Source organism: Acipenser ruthenus, chromosome 17 (genome assembly GCF_902713425.1).
Source record: "Acipenser ruthenus chromosome 17, fAciRut3.2 maternal haplotype, whole genome shotgun sequence".
In the NCBI taxonomy this organism is placed as follows: domain Eukaryota; kingdom Metazoa; phylum Chordata; class Actinopteri; order Acipenseriformes; family Acipenseridae; genus Acipenser; species Acipenser ruthenus.
Window position 1 is genome coordinate 19,829,476 of NC_081205.1, and position 25,040 is coordinate 19,854,515.

Below are 25,040 nucleotides of genomic sequence, written 5' to 3' on the forward strand. Positions count from 1 at the left end.
CGCATGAGCACAAACCATCAACCACACACCCCGCAAGCGAGAGTTTTAACCGCTATGTAAAAGAGCCCGGCTCATCTGTATTCATGGAGCTTTTATTATTTGCGTATTGTGTTTATTTTTGAATAACTCTTTAAATGTATGCAGTGATGAAATGCTTTTAATTGTTAGTCTCTTTATGTCATGTTATATGATTTCCTCCAGACAAGCATTTAAAGTGCCACTTAGTTAGTTTCCAATGGGTGCTGGACAGTATAATCATTAATAGGATTCAATCTCCCCTTAAGCAAGAGCCTGCTCTGGGCTTTTGCTGTTGTGAAAGAGCTCAACCGCTCTATTGATTTGTCTTCAAGACTATTTGCTTGTTTTGCCATCATTACCTCTCCACCACAGAGGCGTCTACATTCCTGGTGAAATCTGATTGGATATACACAGACACTGAGAGATTCACTGGTGCAGTGGGTGTGCCTAACACAAGCTGGTATTCCATGAGCAACAAAACTTACAATACCAACAACTGATGGAATATCTCTTCACAGCAAGATACGGTTCTGGTAGACAGAAAAGCAATTGGCAAAATCTACCTGAAACCAAAACGTTTTCTTTAAGAAGTCCTTGTTGTTTCCCATTTTAATATGAATAAGATGAATTGTGGTACTAGAATGGTAAAAAAAAAAACCAACAACAAAGAAATGGCTCATATTACAGAAACAAAATACACTGGTACACTGAAGTTCTCTCTTGTTGAGAGAGAAGGAGACAGCAGGGATCAGTAAATCGGGACATCTACCATTTCTAAATAAAAAAAATCCCATAAACAAAATACAATAAAGACGCTGGTATTGAAACTTCTGATTATTATTACACATAGATGCACATTGTACTGTAGTGACAGTTATGTGAAGGAAAGTGTTTTGGAAGAATGGTTTAAGAGTGTATGTGTATTGCAATTAGGTCATTTTCATTTATTAGCAGATGTCCTTATCCAAGGCGACTTACAATTGTTACAAGATAACACATAATTTTTTACATACAATTATCCATTTATACAGTTGGGTTTTTACTGGAGCAATCTAGGTAAAGTACCTTGCTCAAGGGTACAGCAGCAGTGTCCCCCACCTGGAATTGAACCCACGACCCTCCGGTCAAGAGTCCAGAGCCCTAACCACTACTCCACACTGCTGCATTTGAACCAGATGCTTCTGATACTAAACCAGGTTTAATGGGTTTGAAATCCATACAGACCCAGTTCTAGACTGCAAATCCTTATCTAAATATGATTTGCTTCCAAGCCTTTCTTTCATTGATATTGTAATATTCACAAGCCACACTGCCCTCCAACAGAGGAGACATTAACATTGTGCTCAGAGCTGTGGTTACGGAAGCCATCATCAGAATAGAACCTTTTCATGTCAACATGTACATTATTAATCAAAACTGATGAAAATATTATTTAAATACTTATTTAAAAACTATATTTCCAATTGCTTGCTTGCAACATTTCTGGATATCAGTTAGAAAAGGGGTTTCTAAACTTTCTTAGCTCAAGGCCCCCTGTGACATTAGGCAACTGGACTAAAGACCCTACCCAAAATTTAGATTTGAATACCTTTAGTTACAGAGGTTGTTCCTTTGCACCGGTATAAGTGCTACTGCTTTCATTATGTTCAGTGTCATTTCTTGGACTTTTGAGAAACTGCTTCATAATTACTGTTGTTCACTGTCTGACCTCAAATGCAACATAAGCCTGTAAAGGTAAGCGGGAGCTGTATGGGTTATTTTATTCATGTAGGGGGAAGAAAATATATCAAGAACTGCTACAGAAAAAATACACAGTGGCAAAATCCAGCAGTTATTTCTTTTTAATAAAAAATGTTGATGAAGTGCATTGGTATAATTGCAAACAATTAAAATATTGGCATTGCTAGTTTGCTAGTAGAAATAATAAGAATAATAAGAAACAAAGACAGTATTACAGTAACTGGTTTTGCATTGAAGATTAAAAGCTGTGATATAATTATTGTGATGAAATCACAAAACTGAATGAATGTGGGTTTGTCAGTAGAAGATTCCTTCTACTGTGCAAGAAGGAGTTCTCCCAGTGGATTTGGGGAGAACTTTCCCTTGAGATAGACAATTTTCCCCCTGACAAGAGTAGCAAACACTTCTCCATACAGCCTGCAGCCGAGGTAGGGGGTAAGCTGCAAAGACAAAGAGTTTCTTATGGAACATGCAAACACTGTAGGGTACAGCGCAAATACACGTAGTTTCAAGTGACATTTTACCAATTGGTTCTGAGAGATGCTGTTCAAATATAGCCAGTTAGGTTGAATTGGCTTAAAAAGATTTATATGATCAGCTGTTTCAGAATTAATTTCATACCAGTTTAATATTTAACATGTGTTGTGTACTATTTTCTACTGTTTCTCCATAGATTGTTGCTGACAATGCTTACTAACTATTCAAGCATGTGCAACACTCACTTCTGTCCTCCATGAAACTTCGACTTCTGCAAATATTTCAAATAATACAATTTTCCAACATAATTACAGTTTTCCCCCAGTATAGCACTTTAGTTAGGAGCCATAGTAGACAACCCTTTTTGTGTTGTGTCTTATAACAAGAAAGAAAGGGGGAGCCATAACCACCTTTCCTTATAACCTGTCCCATGGTAGAAAGTACCGTCTTATAAAGCAAGTGTCTGGGGCACCACAAGCGTGGCTCCCTCAGTCTGCTGCATGATATCTAGATACTTTAAGCTGAATGGCCCCACAATCTATTTCAATTGTTTTCCATACGTAGTTTCAACTGACAGTGCACCAGCTTCATCACTGCTTGAAGTGTACAAACCAGTAGTCATTCCCACTAACATACTGCAGATAACTTACCTTGTTTTTGTGATGAATACACGCTTCTGTTACCTAAGTGTTAAAACGAAATGTTAATAAAACTAAAACAGATAAATGATACTACTATACTCAGTTCTTCATTATTATAAATGAAGTGTCACAACAGGGTTAAAAAAAGAAACTAATAGGAATTCTAAGAATGTTGCATCCTGTTCTACTTATTTGATTGTTTTCTAAGGTCATTTCATATTCACATATTAAGCTAACTTGTCTGACCATTAAATGGTTTGAATCCATCTATCAAAGGTGTAGGTCTATATATCTTACGCGTATTACCAATAACCATTTATAGTCTAGACAGTCCACTCATAAAGCTTGAGAAATGTCAATACGGTGTAATGCTGTGCTGTAGCGCTAAGCATTTTAAAGGATTTCTTTCCCCTGTTTGATTTAGAATGGGAGTAAGTGAATGATGGTATAATTGTTTTAAATGATGATCAGATTATTAAAATAATATATATTTTTTGTAAATCTGAAGTAATTTGAGTATGTGTTAGTCACTTTTAATGTTGGTTTGATTACCTGTTCATTCTAGAGCCCCTTTCACACGCATGATCTACCCGGGTCAGATTTCACACTGCTTTTGATAAAGCAGGGTTCACCTGGGTGCCAGGCGCAAGTGACCAATGCGCATGTCAATGCCCCGGAAGCAGCTTGTTACTGACGCTTCCATCCAAGCTTCTCTGGATTGAACCGTCGGCCCAGATGTTGATTAGGGCAAATGTTTCTTCATCCCTGCTGCGATCTGGCTTATGGTGTGTCTCAAGCAACAAAAATATGGCTAAACAGAATAAACAGAAATGTTCCTTGCAGAAGTGAAACTTTCACCGCAGGCATGGCTGTTTGTTATTGCGTCGGCTCACGAACGGCTGTCAAGTATTTTGTCTCGCTCAACCCGGGTCAAAGTGTGTCAATCCACATCCTGAGGTGGGTCACTGGGACCCGGGTTTACCCGGGTATGACCCAGGTATGTGGTTTTACACTATGTGTAATTATGACCCAGGTAGCCAGGGCCCGGATCCAGACCTGGGTAGGAGTGCCAGTGTGAAAGGGGCTTAAGAGTGTTAGATGATTGCCAGCATTCTACAGTGTGGATGTATTGATTAGAATAACAAGGAAAAACACTGTATGGCATTTGAAGCTTCTCTGAGCACTACAGAGGTATTCTACACAACAGAAGCAGCAAATGTTCAATTAGCGTTTCTCTAAATAGCTTTGTGCAATATTGCAAAAATGTAGAATTCCTGCCCACTTGCCTCAAACTCCTTCTCTGGATCCCAAATGACAATATCAGCATCAAAGCCAGGAAGAAAGGAACCCTTCCTGTTGCCGAGGCGACAGAGCTCTGCAGGTTTCTGGCACAGAAATTTCACCACCTCCGGTATCGAGAAGCCCCTCTTTCGGGCAGAGGTCCAGAACAGAGGGAGCCCTGAAAACAAAACCACTTGTGAATCACAGCATGAAGGGTGGAGAAGAAATGGAACGCCACTGGAACACATACACACGCCAACCTACTAGTTAGATTAAGAGAAACAGAGAAAAAGTGGGGTTTTCTTCTAAACCACTAGGAATAACAGAATCAGCACAGTGACAGTCTACTAAGTACACTTCTAACAGTGTAGACGTGTGGGTTTGAATTCTACTTCTCAAAGCAAAGGAATGGGTTATGAAGAACAAAGAAAGATTTAGGGAGACTTCATTAAAGCTTTTATAATCTTAAAAGGTGTTGACAAAGTTAAGCACTGCACAGAGACCAGGACTAGAGGACACATTCAGAAATTAAGTGGAGCCAGACTTGGGAGAGAGGGTAGGCGACTTTTTAATTTTTTTTACACAGATTGGTGAGGATATGGAATAGATTATTAAATCTGCTGAATCTGGGATCCTTTAATACCCGACAGTTTGGGATCAAACAGCTCCGAGGAATAGGGTGAACATGACATCTTATGTCATGAAACGTAAAGATAAAATATTCCAACTCTAATTCAGTTGATACATTTGGAATGGATGAATTGATCAGTCAGAGTGCTTTAATTGCAAGAGTATAGTCTTCTGCATTTTAAAACCTGAAGTGATGTAATGCGTGTGGTATCAGAAGAGGCCATTTCTCTCTCCCACTACTACAGAATGAATCAGCGGGAGCACAGTTCAGCACACACTATCAAGAAATGGCGTATGAGCATAGAAAATTGATTGTCTTCGTGTTTGGTCATATAAAGAATAACACAATTCCGATTTTTTTTCATCAAAATAATTTGATAAAGACTTTATTACATTTGACAGTACAAAGCTGCATTCCTTGCTGATATTCAGCTATGAATGCACCATGATAACACAAAAAAACACAGAGTAAGCAGACTTATCAGTGCGGTGAAGTGTTATTATGTTGCATTTGAAAACAGCTCCTGTGTAAGGAACTTTGTACAGGGCTGCATCCTGAGGTCTAGTTAATTATTGTACTGGTGTGTCAATGAGAATCAGACTGTTCTCCACAGCTAGCCTTCACTCTGTGTTCTTTACGGTCCTGCACTACAGGCATGCTTGCACATTACATAACTATATTAATTACTGTTTTTTATTAATTAATCTCTTTATTGAAACATATCTCAAAGGTCATTCTTTAGATGAAAAGATCAACGTCCTGAGAAAGGGGGCTAAAGCTGGATATCTCTGGATATATAAGACAATACAGCATTGTCTTTCTTTCCATTTTCAAGTAGTTCCATATATGATTGTTCAAACGGAACTAGTTTTCAGAACCATTAGCAACCTGGAAATGAAAAAACAGGTTCATCTAAAAAAAATAAAAAAGTAATAGATGGTTGCACCTTTTATCTTTGATTTTTCATCTGTAAAGACTCACCAAACTGTAGTGATGAAATGCCACCCCATGCCTTCATGAAGTCCCCAGTTTCCAGTTTCTTCAGGTCTGCAGTGCATGGTGAATGGTCTGAGACCACCAGATCGATATGGCCGTCTCTTAGTGCAGACCAGAGCTTCTCCTGGAGGAGTCAGAAACACACTCATTTAAACCCTTACCTCTGTAAGTCAATCCAAACCTTAACCCTGGAGGGAGGTGTAGGGATACTAATAAAGAAAAACAATGTTGGGTCACATTATCATGGAGTAAGTGCCCTGAGTATTGGTTATCATTGTTTGTCCCTGGGATTGTAGTCTATTATTTCCATTGCCAGCAAGGCTCTAAATACTACATATCAATTATAAATTAATACATGCATAATAATAATAACAATAGTAGTAGGCTACAAGCACATTTTCAGATATGCATTTATTAATAGTACTTTCATTTATAAGTATTTATTTTTTTCTGTTAGGTAATAATATTAGTTTTTCATTGAATATTTAAACAGGCATGTTAAAAGAAAAACTAAACTCATTTCCGGAGCGTTCTGTGAGAGACAATACTGAGGCGAAACCAATTTGATTATTGATGATTGTAACATCCAAAGACATTTTTTGTTGTCAAACCGTTTTTTATGGTTCAGTGTGATAGGGGACCTGAAGAGAAACACTCTGAACTAAAAATAATAAGGGGATTGAAACAAAATCAGAGATGTTCTGCATCATTTGCTGTCTCTTATAATTCCTTGCACTTAACTACAAGTTTAAGACCATGTTGTTTGTGGTTTTTACAGATAATTTGTTATCCTATATTCAATTCTAGGTGTATGATAGAAGAATCCCTTGCATATGTACAATATTTACAAGCAGAATGCAGTATGTATCAGCCTTGCTTTCCTATTTACAGGCTTACATTGGTCCCTGCCCTCTTATACCTGACCTGAAACAGATCGAAAATATAAGAACACAGTTATGAACGAGAGGAGGCCAGTCCCTAGTAGATAATTGATCTCAGAACCGAATCCAGACAGCTCTTTAGGGATTCCAGTGACTCAGCAGCACAATGGCAACTACATTGAACACACGCACCACTCTGTGATAAACAGTGCCTTCTACACTGTCCTGAATCAGCTTTTACACAACTTCCAAATGCGGCCTCTGGCCTTGCTCTCTGGGCTGATGTCGAAACTCTGTTGACCCCTTACAGACTTTGAATACTTCTCAGGTCACCAGTCTGTTTATTTTCTAGGATAAACTGGTTCATCTCCCTTTGCTGTACCTGTCCTCATAATTTATACTTAAACCCCAGGATTATTCCTGTTCCTTTTATTTTTAATTTGGAAGGCACTCTTGCTTGTTTTTGGATGTGACAAAAGCACTCTAGGTTCATGATCAGATTCATAATTTTGAACAGTGTTTATTTTGTTTTAGTTTTAAACATGGAGGATGGCAATTATGTTACTGTTGCCTAAAACCTGGCAATGTGTGGAGATGTGAGCCGTGTCACCTGATTGTCTTGTGTGCGGATAGGGGGGCAGCACTTGAAGAGGGTGGCCCCCGGGGGGATATGTTCAGCAGACAGGGTCAGATAGTGGTGAGTGGTTTCTACTGTCAGTGGGGCTCCAGCCTTGCGTGCAGCTTTCACGATATCAAGCGCTTTGGCAGAGGACAGGTGGACAATGTGGCACTGGACCCTAGAAGCAACAAAAAATTATATTGCAAATATATGATACTTTGGACATAGAAACAATGTTAGAACTAAAAGTTCATACATTAATTAAGCTTGTCTGGAATATAATATGTTCATCTCAAATTCATGGTTGTTTAATGTAATAATGTTTTAAATGTACCTGTAATATTTTCGGCAATTTATAGTAACAGGTAAAAATAAAAAGTATCTAGTCAGTATTTTGTGTGTTTCTTATTCGCTCGTAAGTTCCTGGTTACTGGAATTACAGGTCATATGACTCAAAGTAGACACAACCATAGTTTGTTGCTTGAAAAGGCTGCTGGGAGTTCCCTACATTTTTTTCTTTTAGCCTCTTTGGAAATCTTTTCCATTCGTGTGCTTCTTTGAGTCAAGTGATTTTAAACAAAGCTGATTTCAACAGCCAAGAAATCGGAAGCAAAGCACAAAACAGTTCCTCATAACTGCTGATTTCTTTTTCGAGAATCTTCTTTCTCAAAAATGAAAAAATCTGATATTGTCTTAATGATTATTATCAAGTACATTTTGTAGTATAAATACAGGTGTGTTTTACGTCCCATGCTGGTTGTAAAACAAACCCCAGGGGGGTCCCCATCATAATTCATGAGGAAGGTTGGCAGTGAGAGGTTTGCGTGTGGACAAGGTGGTTCTGGGGGGGATTTGGGGAGTTAGTCTTACTGGTACTGCAGGCAAAGCTGGGAGACTGTTTGAATGGCCTCCACCTCCATGCTGTCAGGTCGAGAATTCAGAAAGGCTGAATATTCACAGGGATCTGCAAGACAGACACATGGTGGTAACCCTTTGAGCACTGTGTGGGAACTGATATTCAGGGCTGATATTCACTTATCAGCAAGTGTTTCTACTGTGTATTTACATACTAGTTACTTGGTAAATACATTTGTACTTACACATAATTACAATGTTATATGCATAGTTACAATATACTTAATGTTTTTTTTTTGCATGATATAACCCTAATCCTAACCCTAACTCTAATTCTAACCCGAACAGTTTTCTGATACAATTGTGTGCTTACATATATTCTGTTAAGTATGTTGTAACTATGCATAATAACAGTGTAATTATGTGTAAGTACACAGTAATTAGAGACACTTACTGTAAAGTGTTACTAGAGAGACCTCCAGGTTAGGCTTGAATTAAGGAGTGTCTCAAGTGGAAAATATGCATATTACAAACAACAATCTGAAATGTGACCTGTTTTATAAACCATCCTAGTATATGACTGAAAAAAGGAATACCTCCTTAACTTGATGTAGATTCTTCTTGTGTGAATAATAAAACTTCTTGTATAATTGTACTATTAGTTGCATCATTGGTGGCATAAGCAAATCAATAGCAGCTGCAACTGTGCGATTCTCTAATATTGATATTCATTTGTACAACAGATGTATGAGGAACATGCTTCTCTGTTAATATTCTTTATTCATTATATTGCTTTTATTTCGTTACACTTGTTATATTTATTTTAGGCTGGTATTGCATGTGCAGTATGGTGGTCCTATTCAGAATGCTGCTAGAATTTGCACATAAGCAAATGTAGGAACGAGAGGAGGCTGTGCAGCCTATCTAAGCGTGTCAGGATGTGATGTGCACTTTGGTTTACTTTTTAAAGGAAGTTTAAAGGAAGACAACTCCTATTGTAATTCAGATAGTACCAGGAGCTGTAAAGGTCCACATATTTCTGGAATAAATGTATTCCCAACACTGGGTGGCTAGATTTTCAGAATGCCAGCTTTCTGGAGGCCAGCTGGATGCAAGACACTTTTTTATGAAACTCCATTACGAAAACAACCAGCAATGTTCTGTTGAAACAAGTGATTGATTGCGCAAGACGGTCAGGTCCAGTGTTGTTTGCAGTTTGTTTATCAGAGTTTGGACAAGATAGTGGGACTTGTTGAAGAATCTGTCCCAGAAAAGACAACTGTTTTTTGTCTACCTAGTCAAAAGCAAAGGCTTTACCACTGCTAAAAAGTAACCACATGCTTTTGCCTTTTGCAATTGCAATGTGTATCTTGCACAGGCAGTACACATACAGGTACAGTGCTCCATAGTCCAGGGCCAGCCATAGTTATGAGACTGTGCTATTTGTGTTCTACCTTATAAGGAGAATGAAAGTTCTAGTGGAATGTCATTATGGGGCAAATTGGAGCCATGACCATACCACGACTATACAGTAAAATAAACACTGTCAATCACTGTGGTTGTCTGGGGGTTGCAATGCCTCTTTAAAGCAAGAGTGAAGTGACATTTAAAAACCGAGGCTTCTATATACATCTGTAAATATGAAGTAGAATATGTTTCCTAAATCAAAGCTGGCTTCTTTTTGCTCACCTTCATTCTCAATTCTCTGATCCTCAAGCTCTGTCTCAGCGTGAAACTGCAAGGAAGAGGTGAGGTTTTATACTGTGTACCAGCACTCTGCATTTGCCCAACAAACCCCTATAAACAAATTAGATAGATAGATAGATAGACAGATAGATAATCAACTTTTAATATGGTGTGACAGTCACAAAACCAGATTCCCAATATTTAGCATGTTGATTTTTAATTGAAAACTGAGATTTTCTGAAGAAGTACTGCAATTAATAAAAATACCTTTTTTTCTGAAAAAAAACACCAGCAGCAATAAAGAAATAATAGTTAGTGGTGAAAAAAAAAAAACTTTACTGTAATATATTTTATGCAGGAAAATGTGCTACCTAAAAAGTACTAGCAATATATATTAGATAAGATTTAATGGGAATATTTTGTTAGCTCTTTGTACTGTAAGGTATGAGGCACCATACTGGTTTAGATGCTATTTTAAACACAGTTAAGAAGGTTGTCACCTAGTTAACTAATTAACATATTGAAAATATCACTTTAACTAGATTCCTGGGAGACAGGAGAAGGAAGAAGGTTTCAAGCAGGAGGAAGTTCTATAGGAGTGTGCCTATCGATAAAGCTGCCGTACAGTATATAAACAAACTGGAAATCCAACCAGGCCCAGAGTAGACAACGTCAGGGGTCTCAACCTGGAACCCGGGGTTCATTTTTAGATGAATCGAGTATTGCAGTCTAATTTAATGACATACTCCTTGGTTAAAAATATAATTTTTACATTTAGAAATCATACCTGCTGGAAATACTTACTGTGGATTTAAGCCATGCACCAGTGTGATTACCATAAAGACATTCAGACAGCCCCAGTGAATTTGCTAATGAACTGCTGCTTTGGAAAGCTCTGAACCCCCTTCACTTAAATCAAAGCGCCCACTTTACAAGATATGAAGTAAAATGCCATTTAAGAGGAAGTATTAAGAGGTGGTGTTAAGGACATGTAAAAATGCTTTTAAAACACATTCTGTATGCTTCTAGCTTAACCTGTAGTGAGCACTTGCCCCGTTTCACACAAGCCTACGAGAATGCAGTGGAGTTTACCAGCAGAACGCTCCCGGTTCCTTGCAGCTGGGCCATGGCTGCATGCAGGTCACTCTCCGACACGTGGGGGAACTCCTCGACTCCGCTGTGGATCATGAAGCACTTAAACCCGGGGATTCCTGCTCGGATCATGGGCCGCAGCTCTGACTGCAAGGGAACATCCAGACACTTGACTTATTTACTACAAGCACAGGGTATGTTTAGGCTATCTGTCTTAAATGTGGGTAATGAAAAAGCTGTTAGTGCTTCAGACCATACAGTACCAATACAGTATGAGAATATAAAGCACACTAATATGGTGGTTAATAGGCTAGCAACCAGAGCCTATTGTTGACTTAATAACCGTCAGCCTACAATATGTAAGCAATAACACATAACAGGGAGTGTGGTCATCATCTAATATACCACAACCTTTTACACATCAGATGAGTGGTCTGGAGTGTGTTACTGCACTTATAACATTTCATTAATAGATATGACAGCTGATATCATCTCATCATTGGTTACTGGCTTGTCTTTTTTTTGTAAAGGCACCTACTATCATACCACAGGCTTTGGAGTCCCTTATCACTGTATTTCCTGTGGTCATATTGCTCCACATGCCTGGTTTCAAGCAAATGGAAAACTGTCCTGGACATCACCTGGATGCTGATAAGCAAATTTACAAATATTGTAAGTGTGACTTTGTAACTTTTTATTTGGCCCATCTGTTTATGATTAAGCACCACCCACTTTCACTCATAATTCTATAAATCAATACCACTTATAATAGTTGTACTTGCCACTGATGTTGCTTCTCTTGAAGTCTGCTCCACAACAGGCCTCACCTTAAGGTCAATTTCTTAAGACTTCTTTTAAGTTTTAAAATGTAAGTTTTTTAATGTTTTGCAGCTAGACTAGAAGAAAGAATATTCTAGGAATGATTTTATAAGCAAATAAAGACTCAATAGAGCTTGCTAAATGGTGAGTCAAGGTCAGCCTTCCCTGAAGAAATGTGCTCTCCTCTATGTGTGTTAAGAAGACAGACATCAAATGCAAAAAACTGCTGTATCACTGTATTTGTGACCACAAGAGGGCGCTCAGAGCACACTAAACTTTCTTCCAGGGCATTTAATGACCGTAAACATCCAGTCTGTTTTTTGTTTTTGTTTTAGTTTTTTTTTTTTGTATCACTTTTTCAGCCAAGAAAGTTGGACATCTGCTTTATATATTAAATATAATGTTACAGTAGGTAAAACAGATTTAAAATAAATAAGAATGACAACACATAACCGATACAAATAACAATGCCCTCAAACAGTGACATCATTGCAATATAAAACATATAGTTGGCATGAGTATAGAGGCTAATGACCTGGTTGCCAGGGACAACCCCTCCCCAGAATGCTGTGTCTACGAAGCACTTCCCAGAGGCAGCCTCTAGCTTGGTCCTGAAGTTCTGCAGGGTAGTTGTAGGGGGGATACTGTTGCTATGGAAACAAGAAATACAGAAATACAGGTATATGTATTATTGATAACCAACTATATATAGTTTATTTAGTTATTTTTTACACATTTGTCTACACAAATTTGAAATACAGAATTAAAATGTCACCTCACCACAACAACCCACCTACCAAACGAGAGCAATGAATTCAAGAGGTATCCTCTGTACCCTCCGTCAACCCAGGAAAAGGATGCGACCAAGCTAATGTACCTTGGAGGCAAAGGCTCAACAAGTGCCTGACCAATAGGGTCACTAGAACACAATGAGGTGAACTGATCCCAGCTGATCTTTCCCCACAGCCTATGGTAAAGCAAAGGCCAGTGCATCTCTCTGACAGCGTCCCCCCCAAGTCAAGACAACTTAATTATTCAGTATGTTTAGCATGATGAGATGTGATAAATAAGATTGTTTAAAGATAACTTTCACCTTTAAAAATGAACCTTAAAAATAGCAAAATTGCACAAGTGGACCTACATAGGGTTTAATGCGCATGTAAAAAGAAAGTGGCAACAGATATGTTCCTATCCGTAGTAGGCCTTTGTAGGCACAATTCCCATAGTATAAACTATAACCCTTTCCGTCAAGGAACTGAAAAGGCGGTTTCCTTACAGAGGCATGTCCACAATGGTGGTGACTCCTCCGGATGCTGCTGATCGTGTGGCTGTCCAGTAGCCCTCCCAGTCAGTGCGCCCGGGCTCGTTTACATGCACATGACTGTCTACTATTCCTGGCATGACCAGACTCTCCCCAACATCCAGTACCTGCGAACAGAGGTCTTCATAAAGCAGGGGAGGGTAAGCTAGATACACAAAGACTCTGGGTCCACCACACCCCAAATCCTTAGATATACAGTGAAACCTCAGAGTTACGAGCACCTTAGGAATGGGGGTTGTTTGCTAGTATGAAATGTTCGTAACTCTGAAAATGAGTTTTCAATGGTTTTATTAAATGTGCACACCTGCTATCTACACCCTCAATCTGGCGATTAATACAAGGATACAGCACAGTAATACACTACTCATATGGTTCTAAAGTCTTTAAAACAGTATTATAAATGGAAAAAAATTCTACACTTAAGTTACCATTGAAATCGTAACTGTATCAAAAACACAGATTTAAACGTCCATGAAAACCTGGCTTAACGTTGTGCTTGTTTTAAACAAAATGCATTCCTGCAGCTCGCTCAGTCATTCAGCCTCCTTTGGATTGAAAAAAAAAAACTGTGCTTTGTTTAAAGCTAAAATGTTCCTAGTAAAATTGCCTGTACTTGCTTTGAAATCTGCCTCACCTTTCTTTGTTGGTTCCATTCTGCCTTCTCTGTGACCAGCATGCCTCTTATAGGAGCGCCTATGTGGTTGCATTGCATTAATGGTTGAGTGATTGTGTACTTCTGGTTGAAAGTGGGTGTTCGGTAGACCGGTCAGTTCATAACTCTGGTGTTCGTAACTCTGGGGTTCTACTGTATGTTGAGAGACCTTACAGTAAGGCAGGAAGCTAAACATAACAATTACACTGACAAACAAATATATGAAGCAAATAGAGAAGTTTTGAGAAAAGACAGGCTAAGGAAACTAGATAAGAAGTTTTTTTTTAGTTTTTTTTATAAAATTTAAAAAATTCAGTATTAGGCTTTAGCCATGTTCAGTAAATAAGATTCGTTTAACTGACGATACAGAAACAGATGTGATTGGTAACTGACTGCGACAGTGTGATAGGGGGTGTTGTTTATCCGCTGACAGAAGGGCAGACCAGGAGGGGATGTTTGACATGCCGCTCACGCGCGCAGGATTTATCTATATACAGTAATACAAACTGAAAAACCATGTGACGCTACCAGCAATGGTAGTGAATAGAGCAACGTATCCCAAAGTGGGGGTCGCGACACAAAATTCTTGAAATGTATTTTTGTTTTTTGTTTACGACTGTAAGTCGCTCTGGATAAGGGCATCTGCTAAGAAATAAATAATAATAATAATAATAATAATAATAATAATAATAATAATAATAATAATAATAATAATAATAATAATAATAATTAACCAAAAAAAAAAAGTACAAGGTGACATTTTACATGCGGTTACTTGGGATTTTGAAAACAGTTGTTAAAATGGATGCAAAACTAAACATGTCTAATCCTACTTGCAGCTCAAAGAAAAAAAAATCGCAATTACCATCTTATATTAACGTCAGTTTTCCTTACATTGGTGAAACGACGATGATCTTCGTCCTCATGTGTCATTTGCTGTGAAGTACTGCCTCACGAAAGCTAAGGCGTCGGCATTTTGAGACAGGGCATCCAGATTGTGTAGGGAAAAGACACAAGTTTTTCCAGAAGAAAGCTGATCAATTAGCTAAACAGCAAGACGTTCAGAGAAGGAGATGAATGTATCCTACCTGGTTACAATGCATATTACAAAAAAAAAAAAAAAACACTGCACAACTGACTGTTTGCAATGCTTGAGGTTGAATTGAAAATTAAAACTGGTATTGATTATGTTGCAACACAATTTTAAACTGATATTGTAACAGGGAGGTAAAGGAAGCAATCCAGGCAAGTATTCTGGTCTCAAATGCAAGGCTTATTTTACAAGAACGAGCAGTTCAATAATGCAAGTGGGGCATGCCAAAGGCTAAAAAAAAACCATTTTGCATATTCATATTATTTAATTGAGAAATATAAACACATTTAAGTATAATAAATACATTTAAGTCCACAGAAGCACTAGTGACATTATTTAAAAGTCTCAACTCGCTTTCACCAGTGGCGAACGCGCAACGCCAGAAAGCTGGAACAATATGGTGCTACCGCACTGCAGCGTGATGCAGAAACCTTGAGTGCCTCACAAAGCTGCTTGTTACCATGGCAACATGAGTCCCTTTCTGATGGAGTTGCTATGGTAACCACAGCTTGATAAGGCACCTACTGGATTTGGAGCAGTTAGAATTTGTGCGATTTGTTCAATAATGGCTTTAGTTGAATCTGATATTATATGCGACTTGAGGAAAGTAAGTTTTACAGTAAGATCCCAAGAAGAGAATTTTTATTAAGGACGGCAGAATAAAAACAGCGCTGGAGATTTTGAAGACAGACGGTAAACTAACGCGGCAAGGAGTCAATAAAATGGCAGCAGCGCTGAGAACAAACTACTGATGGCCATGTTTCCTTTTTTCATCTAGGGTTAAAAGGTTACACCTCTTTTAATGAAGTAAAACTGTCAATTTCTTGCCACGACATGACAAGCTGCCTTGTTTGTTTTGAATTAATGATTTTGTGATACTGTATTTGTGTCTTCATAGCGAATGTGCCATGCTGGTGTCGCATAATGACGTGTAGAACTAAATAATACAGTGCTGTGAAAAAGTATTTGCCCCCTGTCTGATTTTCTGCATTTTTGCATATTTTAAACATTGTATTTGGTCAGATTTTTTCGTGGGTTGTAGTAGTATATAGAGGGAGTCTGAGAGAAAAAAATGACACCAAAGTTTGGTGTTCTTTCATTTGTTTGGTGTGCAAGGTAATCAAACATGCAATCTTCAGGTGTGAAAAAGGTATTGCCCCCCCCCCTAGTTAACGCAACCCAATTAAAGGGATAATTAGGGTCAGATGTTTGAGTACTTTGGTTAACAACCAGGCCTGATTTGGGCCAGCCCTGCCCAATATAAATCTGACTAACTTTGGCCCTTACCATCAGAGTGAACTTGTCAGCACACAGGTTCTAGAGGCACATCATGCCACGAACAACAGAAATTCCTGAAGACCTCCGGAAAAAAAGTTGTTGATGCCTATCAGTCTGGAAAGAGTTACAAAGACATTTCTAAGGCTCTGGGGCTCCACCGAACCACAGTCAGAGCCATATTGTCCAAATGGAGAAAATTTGGGACAGTAGTGAATCTTCCCAGGAGTGGCCGTCATGCCAAAATCTCTCCAAGAGCAAGACATAAAATCGTCCAGGAAGTCACAAAGAACCCTAGAACAACATCCAGGGATCTGCAGGCCTCTCTCGCCTCGGCTAAGGTCAGTGGTCATGACGCCACCATCAGAAAGACTCGGCAAAAATGGGCTTCATGGCAGAGTAGCAAGGCGGAAACCATTGCTCACTAAGAAGAACATGAATGCTCGTCTCAAGTTTGCCAAAAAGCACCTGGATGATCCTCAAGAGTTCTGGAACAATGTTCTATTGACAGATGAGTCACAAGTGGAACTTTTTGGCCGACATGGGCCCCGTTATGTCTGGCGAAAACCAAACGCTGCATTCCACAGTAAGAACCTCATACCAACGGTCAAGCATGGTGGTGGTAGTGTCATGGTTTGGGGATGCTGTACTGCATCAGGACCTGGACGCCTTGCCATCATTGAAGGAACCATGAATTCTGCTCTGTATCAGAGAATTCTACAAGAGAATGTCAGGCCATCCGTCTGTGAGCTGAAGCTGAAGCGCAGCTGGCTCATGCAGCAAGACAATGATCCGAAACACACAAGCAAGTCTACATCAGAATGGTTGAAGAACAAGAAATTTAAAGTTTTGGAATGGCCTAGTCAAAGTCCAGACCTAAACCCCATTGAGATGTTGTGTCAGAACCTGAAACGAGCAGTTCATGCTCGAAAACCCACAAATGTCACTGAGTTGAAGCAGTTCTGCATGGAGGACTGGGCCAAAATTCCTCCACAGCGCTCCTTCCAATTAATTCAGTTTCACATTAATCTGACCTATACCACATCTGATTGAGCAAATCACATAAAAAATACATTTTAAGCTTATGAGTGGCAGCGGGATGCAAACCTGCAACCTTCAGACGCATGCACTACCAGCTAGCTTAGGGGGACAGGATTCCCTGTACGCATCCTCCATAAACTGACCCAGAGCTGCTGGAATCACAGTGGCACCTGTGCAGAGTGGATTTTCCTGGTTGTCTTGCATGGACATGTCAAGTCAAGTCTAGCAGAGTTGAAAGGTCATATTCTCACAGGAGTTGAATGGAATGAGAAAAGCAGCAATACAGCCAACACCGTAAATACAAAGGGAAATGGAAAAGGGAAATTAAAATTACATTTGAAGGTACTCTTTAAAATCATTCTTAGTAAGTTTTACATTATTTTACCTTGTAACAATTGCTATATTCACACAATTATTGTTTTGATATTCAGCTTTTATGCTCTGTTTAGAAAGATACAGGGTATTAGTGTTTACACTAACATTAGTGTCGGGTCATTTACACAGTAGCAAAATGCATACATTTAAGAAAAAAATAAAAACTGCAAGTACTGTCCATTTGCTCAAATAATATTAAAAAACAGAAAAGTAGAAAATTGATATTACAATAATATTTAAATGCGCAGTACTTACATTACTGTGTTGGAGCAAAAAAGTCTTGAACGCGGGTTTGTTTGAAGGTTTGATTTTTAGATGCCATTGCTATAAGACCGGACAAGCAAATGTTGTTGGAACCCAATGCAAACTTTTTAATCTCTGAGGCAGGCTTTTTAATACCAGTCACTGCGCTATTTTATCCCTGGTAACCCCTTTTTCCAGAAGTGAAAGTATTTCCAACTTTTTTTTTTTTAATTGTAAGCACAACTGGCTTTCGCTTTCCTCTAGCCATTTTGCATTTGCGCTGTACAGCTGGGTGACGCTGCTGAAGAGCTTGACCATGGTGGATAAACAGTTGGGGCGAATATCCGACAAGCTAAAATTAGTCGTTTTCTCACAAACTGTAGGAAACAACATAGAACACTATCAAGTTGAACAAAAACAATATTGCAGGGGTTCTCCATTTTTTGTACTTGGACAAGTTTCATCTGCAGTGACAACTAAGGTAAATCCAATTTCCAAAGAACGTTCTTCATATTCCAAACGTTTGGTTTTTTTCAGACCTGTAAAATCGCTTTTTTCACGCCGCACAAACTGATCCATTTTATCTGCTGAACAAGAGTGCAATGCCACAGGGACTGAACTATCACTGATTCTTAAACACAAAATCGCCTGTGATTGGGGCTCTGCTTTATTAAGTATCATTATCCTGTAAAATAAAAAAATAAAATGTAAAATCCACATTTAAACTTATGTGGACAGTTTTCTGTAAATTATTATGATTACTGTAATTACTGTATTATTAGAACACTCACCGCACCCGTTAAAAGGTCTGACGTCCGTCAGTTGAGAACCTCTGCAATATTGCATACAGTTACAGGACATTCACATTAGTGTAACTATTTTTCATCTATTACTCCATGATTTTTAATATTTTACAACGTTATTGTATGAAGTAACATTGACTGCAAATATATCTGCATTGTCCAAGACAGTTTCTTAGTTGGTAGAGCTATTCCTAGATCTTATAAATAGAGTTAAAGTCAAAGGTTCATAAATCAAACTGCATTTCTGAAAATGCATAGCATTATTTCGGGGGTTGTGTGGTCTCATTCTTACAAGAAACTGTATACAAATAAAAAAAAAAAGATGTCGCAGAATCTAAAAATGTGCACGGCAAATTTCAGGGTTTCGCAATTCAAGATTTTTAAAAAATGTGTTGCGGAATCGGGGGGGGGGGGGGGGGGGGGGTGCTGAGAATCAAATCGTCTACAGGTATCACAATATTTAAAATATTTTAGAAGTTTTGACTCCCAGATGTTCCCCAACCCCACCCAACCAATTGACTCTATTAGCAAAGCCATGCATACTGAACAAGTGATGTAGCTGACTGTTAAGTAACTGACACTCAAGCCAAGAGTTCAAGGAAATGTTTTACTTACCTCACATGAAGTTGTTGTTTCTCTGTCTGAACCTGTAACTATCTCCGATATTTTACCATCTTTGATTATAATGAGAGCAGGGCAAATCTCATTTGATAAAAAAACTCTTTGACTTTTTATCACTTTAAGGCTGGATCCTGGCTCCATCATTGACTAATTGGCTTAAATCCGACCAGTTAACCTGTTTTTCAGGTACTAAACTCACCCTGCAGTAATATAGGGCCACTGCTTCACAAATATTGAAACCTTGCTTGCATTTGTTGTATAACAGATTGGGAGTGAATCTGCTTAGAGTTTGCTGACCTTTAGTAGTTTGCGTTTCTTATCTACACAGTTTCCTGGTACAATAGCCAGAGAGCCCTTTTATTCAGAGTAATAGTTGTGTAACTCTCCCAGTTACAAGATTAACTAAATTAAAATCATATTTTAGTTATCAATTAAGAAGGGTTTGCGAGTATGGCAATTTGGAGCAATTATACTCCAAATAAAAATGTTTTAGCACACAGGTTTTTTATTTTATTAGCGAGGAGCAAATCAGGCAATTTCAGGCAAGTGAAGACAACCAATAATGATAGTAAAAAAATACAGCAACTATGAGCTAAAGGTATTTACCAGTCAAAAAAGGTGAATCAAAGTTAGCATTGCCTTAATACAATGGTATTTTAGCAACAGTTACATATACATATAAATCGATAGTCAACACCTTCATACAGTCATTGTCCTCCATGTCAGGTCTCTTCTGAGCAGCCTCCATGCAACGGGCATCATGGCAGAGTAGCTTTGAATGACAATGTAGCTCATAGTATTATGATTTATTGATCGTTGCATTGTAATTTGTCAGTTGGAGTAAAATACCAGTACAACATGTATTTTACAATTAAACATTCTCAGAGAGTTGGACTTCCATCTTGGGGCTGTTTCATTATATTAGCTTACAGTTGTTATAACTCTGCAGTATTTAATTTAACCGCTTATCAGCTATAGCAAATTAATGTCACAGTCAGAGCAGGTGTCATTTTTTTAATTACATGATGTTTCTAAAAACGCACCTATTTAAACTAAATGCCCTTTGAATGCACATGACTGCACACATTAATAAATCCTGTTAATATATGAAAAGTTTAAGGCCTACCTTTCTCTTCCTTTACAAGAATTTCCATGACTCTGCCGTGTTTAACTACTGGTACTAAGGTTACTTTCACTTATGTTCCTCCTCTGAATAAAACCCAACCTCGTTCAGCCAAAGCTGTGGGTTTTTATAATAATTTAGGAAGTCAGGAAAGCACAGCTCTGTATCTTAAACACACCCACCACAATTTAAATTTAAATTCCAAAAACAGTAAAAATGACCATGTGACGGGGGACTGCCCCGTCTTTATGATCATGGTTGGGACTGGCAGGGAGGGGGTTAAAATTCCTCCCTGCCAGGAAAACATGTGAGAATGTGGCTGGAGCCCTAATTGACTAATCAGCAATTATTGAATAATTGGGCTCCAGCCACAGGGAATAAAAACCAGGGGAGAGGCCCTGGCTAGAGAGAGAGTTCTGGAAGAAGAGAAGGAGTGTTTTGTTTGTGCTGTGTTTTCAGTTTGTTTTTCTGTTCCAGTGAAGGCAACGCCCAGTCTGGAAACCTTTGTTTTTGTAAGTTTTGCTTTTTGCTTTGTGTTTTATTTTATGTTTAAACCTTTTTGTTTGGCCCTTGTGCTGGTTTATTTTGTATTTTTGTTTATTAAAAACTTTATTTTTGAACTTTATACTGTCTCTGAGTCTCAAACCTCGGTCAATCCTGTCACAGACCACCTTGGTCATTCTAGTGTTACTTGCTTCTGATTTTTCAACCAGACCTAACTCTGGTTGCTCATGGCTGCTATTGTCTCTGTAAGGATAGTAGATGTTATACATAATTCTTTATTATCATTTATATAAAGGTATTATGGCAGGACAGAGCCCTGTCTGTAAATAAAGTATTGGCGTTGTGTGTTTTGGTGGTGGTTGGCAGGGATGGAGTTAATTCCTGTCCCTGGCAAATACATGTGAGACTGTGGCTGTTCCCAAATAAGATAATTGGTGTTAAGCTGAGGGGGTTCTTTATACTGCCCTGCTAGACATTGGATCTAGCGTCACTGTAATACATCCAGAGGCGCTACGGAAAGCTGGAGATGTAACACGGTCTGGAGCCTGCCTAGGTGTGGCTTTGTATTGTCACCACGCAGCGACCCCCGAGGAAAGGGAAGGGCTGACTAAGTCCGGTTGCATGGATGGCAGATACAAGATATGTGCATTGAGCTTGATTTCCGCAATCATGTGAACAGTCAACTTGACCTATTTAAGGGCACCTTGTGGTTGAGCAACAGGGTGTGGGCCATTCCTTTGAACTCTACCCCTGTAATATTGAATTTACAGCAGGGGGGGGGGGATGTAAGTTATTGACGTACCAGTTTATTTTCCTGGGCTACTGAACTGTTAAACTGTTAACTCAAGTTTATTGGCATTGTGAACCAGTGAAAATGAGGTTGTTTTTTGTTTGACCCTTCATTTAGGATATACTTTAAAGATTTTGTTTGAGCCTTTTTAAAGCTTGTTGAGCTACATGCATGGAAGGTGCTATATACATTGAAGTTTCATTTGAGAATTGAAGACATTCTCATTTGCACAGATGAGTTTTTTACCAGCAGTAAAACAAATCAACTGTGGTATCCAAGGAATAGATCTTCAAATCACCAAAATATAAAAGTACTGATTCCACACATTATATCAAACATAAGCTACAGAATAATATATGGATAGAATATAAATATATACAGTAGCTAGCAAAACTTACCTGTGATGTTTATAAATAAAGTTTTGAATATCATAAAAGTAATTGCTTGCATGTATTAGACAACTGCGTGCTTGGACTGGAAACGCACATCAGAGACAGTATCTTCAAAGTGTGTCAAGCTATGCAAGTAAACAGAAACCAGTCTGGCTGCTTCGCAACAGTTAAGCTGGAAGGCATTTTGTAATATCTAACACAGACTATGGTGGCTACCCAAATGTCCCCTCTAATTCTTCTTTGTTCTAGGGTGACTGGAGTCTCCAGGGCCACACTGTCCTTTTGGTAATGTGGTTTTGTATACATTCTGACAGGATCGTTCTTTTTTTTAATGCATATTGGCTTTAAGACCCCATATGAAGTTATGAGATTAATCAGCTACTATGAACCAGATTTCTTTTTTGGCACAAACCCAAATACATATAGCAAAACTATTAACATGTGTTTAATACTAAGGCAAATGTTATTCGATTTATGTGTATAGTTTACATGACATTACACAAGTAAATGTCCATTGTTGTTACAATTGATTATTACACATATAAAGTTTGTTTTTTAAAAAAAAAAAAAAAAAAAAAAAAAAAAAACTGATTTCTTCATTTACTTGTTGAAACAAAACCACTTTGAAAATAAGTAGACTGTCCCGCTGCAGTCGCTTCCCTCTGCTAATACATTGAGGAATTGCATATTTGTATTCTGTGTGGCTGATAGTTTCCTCAAAATACAGTAAACAGATTAAATAAAAATAAACAGAACTATGAATAAGACGATATTACTACACCTTTATATTAAAATCATAGTAAAGTTGTCTGACATTTCAATAAATAAAAATGATGCTTTACTGACAGTGAAGATAATAGACTTAATACATGTTATGTGCTAACCCTGTGTATCTGTACCTCACTTCAGGTCTTTACAGTGCTATTTGTATTTTTATTCTCGATGTGTCTGACAAATTGTATTACATTTTTAGTTTTAGCTGTGAGAATCCACCTGCATACAAAGCATTTTATTTTGGTTTTTACCAGGTTTGTGGGAGCCATGAAGATTATTCTCATGACTTAAAATGAACGAGAGAGACCTGGGTACATCTAAAGCGCCGACATTGACATTATGTGTATGAAAGTGGAGCTTCTCTGAACACAAAGTGAAAAAAGGAGACTTGTCTTGTATGACTGAATCGTCTGGCATGCTCAAACAATTCCTGATAACAAGACAACCAGGGGCCATGTGAAATCGGACTCCTTGGCTGTTAGATCAGTGAACTGTTATTATCATTTGTCGGAAAAAAATCAGCCTGAGTGCGGAACCAGCAACACTCAAATACAGAGAAAGCCTCAGCTGCAGCTGTTTCTTTCAGGTAATTAATTATTTAGAGTGCAGCTCCACTAAGTGTAGTGGGGCTGCTGGGAAATGAGCGAGGAAGTGCCAGGGTGTGTATCAAGCAGCTTAGAAAATGCTGTGTGCTTCAATTTCTTTGTAATCTATAACTGCTTGTTGTTTGTTGGGTTTAAAGATGGCTCTGGTGGGCCTCTGAATCCTCCTTTCAGTATGCATTGTATTCTGTGTGACTGTGAAAGCTGCTGTATTCACAGCACAGCACAGGAATCTGAATTCCTCTATAGCCATAGATTGGCAACAACACATAGAGCTGCAGCACCAGCTTCCCCGCACTCTCACTTCCTGCCAGCAATGTGCCGTTCTGTTCTAGAGGTGCCTTTTGTAAACTAAAGGCATTACATATTGGCAACTGCAAACTGAAACAAGTGATAATATTGTGCCAGATGTATCCAATCTGCACGTTGCACACTATTTTGTGAAAGGATCAACTACCTGTAGTACTGTAAGAAAGAACTTAAGAGTCATTAAATTACCTAACGAGAAGCATCTTGCTGGTTTTGTAATTAGCTTCATATGTAAGTGTTGCTCTAAATCTGCCTTTTCTGCCTTTATTTGGTTTTGAACTTGTGCTCCTATAGTGCCAGCAGCAGAACTGCCTTCGTCATCTCCTTGAAATTGTGACAATGTGCACTTTTAACTCTGCCAGCTCCACCTACTGTCTGTCTGGATACATGGAGAGCAGATGGGGTTGAAAGGTCACACTGTCACATGATTTGAATTGAAAGAGGAATGCAGTTCAGGGCTGTCACTTAGGAACTGTAGCTCAAGCTCAAAGCCAGGTATAGACACATCTAAAGAAAAGATATTGGGGTAACAGAACACACAGAACCACTTAGAAAGACTGCAAACACCTTCAGATAGTAAGGGAAATAGAAAAGGAAATAAATAAAAATGACTCTATGTGCCAGACGTACAGGGCTTGTGTAAAATAATATGTTTTCCCGTTCATACATTTTATCTTCTTTTGTCTCTTTTACCTTGATGTTTCTATTACTTTTATTGTTTTTTTTTATTGGCCTGAATTGTACCACTTCACCGTTATTCCCCCATAATAAAACATGCTTAACATTCTGAAGCATGCAGTATCTGCTACTGCATGGTTCAGTATGATAGCTTAATCTAGGAGCTTTTCTCACATCCTATATTCCACTACTCTAGTATAAAATACCTGGCCCTGTGGGGAGCTGAAATTAACTGTGAGGAAGAGAGATGGATCTCTTTAGCATGAAGGGAGAGCTGAAACGTAGGTTACAAAACATAATTGCATTGTGTGTCATCATGATGAAACCTGACCCCCTCTGTGCAGCACAGTGGTACCTTCTAGAACTGCCAGTGAGACAATCACCACCCTCCCTCCCCTTTATTCTGAGTAAACCTCATTGACAATGAATCTTGCCATCCCTCCCCCCAGTTTACAGTCCGGAGCACACGTCATGCTATGAACTGTCACTGACTCATCCTCAAACCTTGCTTAAAGGGAAATCAGCCTTGTATTTGTGCAGGACATGAATTGCTTTTGTTTAATTCCCTGCATGCCATTCATTTTATCCAAATTCATTATGCCATTTATATTCTAACTGACGTTGCTGCTAATTATCAAATGCTGCATATTACCTAACCCTACCCAATACTCATTGTTCTTTAGTGCAGAGGAAGTTAGATTCTTAAGA

General features: G+C 38.5%; 1 protein-coding gene across 8 annotated transcripts; it reads right to left on the reverse strand.

The window, feature by feature from the left end:
• Positions 1-1,844: 1,844 nt before the first annotated feature.
• zgc:103559 (Allantoinase, mitochondrial) lies at positions 1,845-20,414 on the reverse strand. Of its 8 annotated transcripts, XM_034928837.2 has the most exons (12): positions 20,287-20,364; positions 19,858-19,932; positions 13,013-13,164; positions 12,272-12,386; positions 10,918-11,064; positions 9,829-9,874; positions 8,155-8,248; positions 7,276-7,462; positions 5,770-5,908; positions 4,163-4,335; positions 2,886-2,918; positions 1,845-2,198 (listed from the first exon to the last, which is right to left on the reverse strand). In XM_034928837.2, the coding sequence occupies exons 2-12, from the start codon at positions 19,906-19,908 to the stop codon at positions 2,073-2,075; spliced, it is 1,263 nt and encodes a 420-aa protein (XP_034784728.2). In that variant the 5' UTR covers positions 19,909-19,932; positions 20,287-20,364; the 3' UTR covers positions 1,845-2,072. The 8 variants fall into 8 exon arrangements, with proteins under 8 accessions (XP_034784728.2, XP_034784730.2, XP_034784731.2 ...); XM_034928839.2 differs by lacking the exon at positions 19,858-19,932 and having other exon boundaries at positions 13,013-13,178; positions 20,287-20,414; XM_034928840.2 differs by lacking the exon at positions 19,858-19,932 and having other exon boundaries at positions 20,287-20,408.
• Between the last annotated feature and the right edge of the window lie 4,626 nt (positions 20,415-25,040).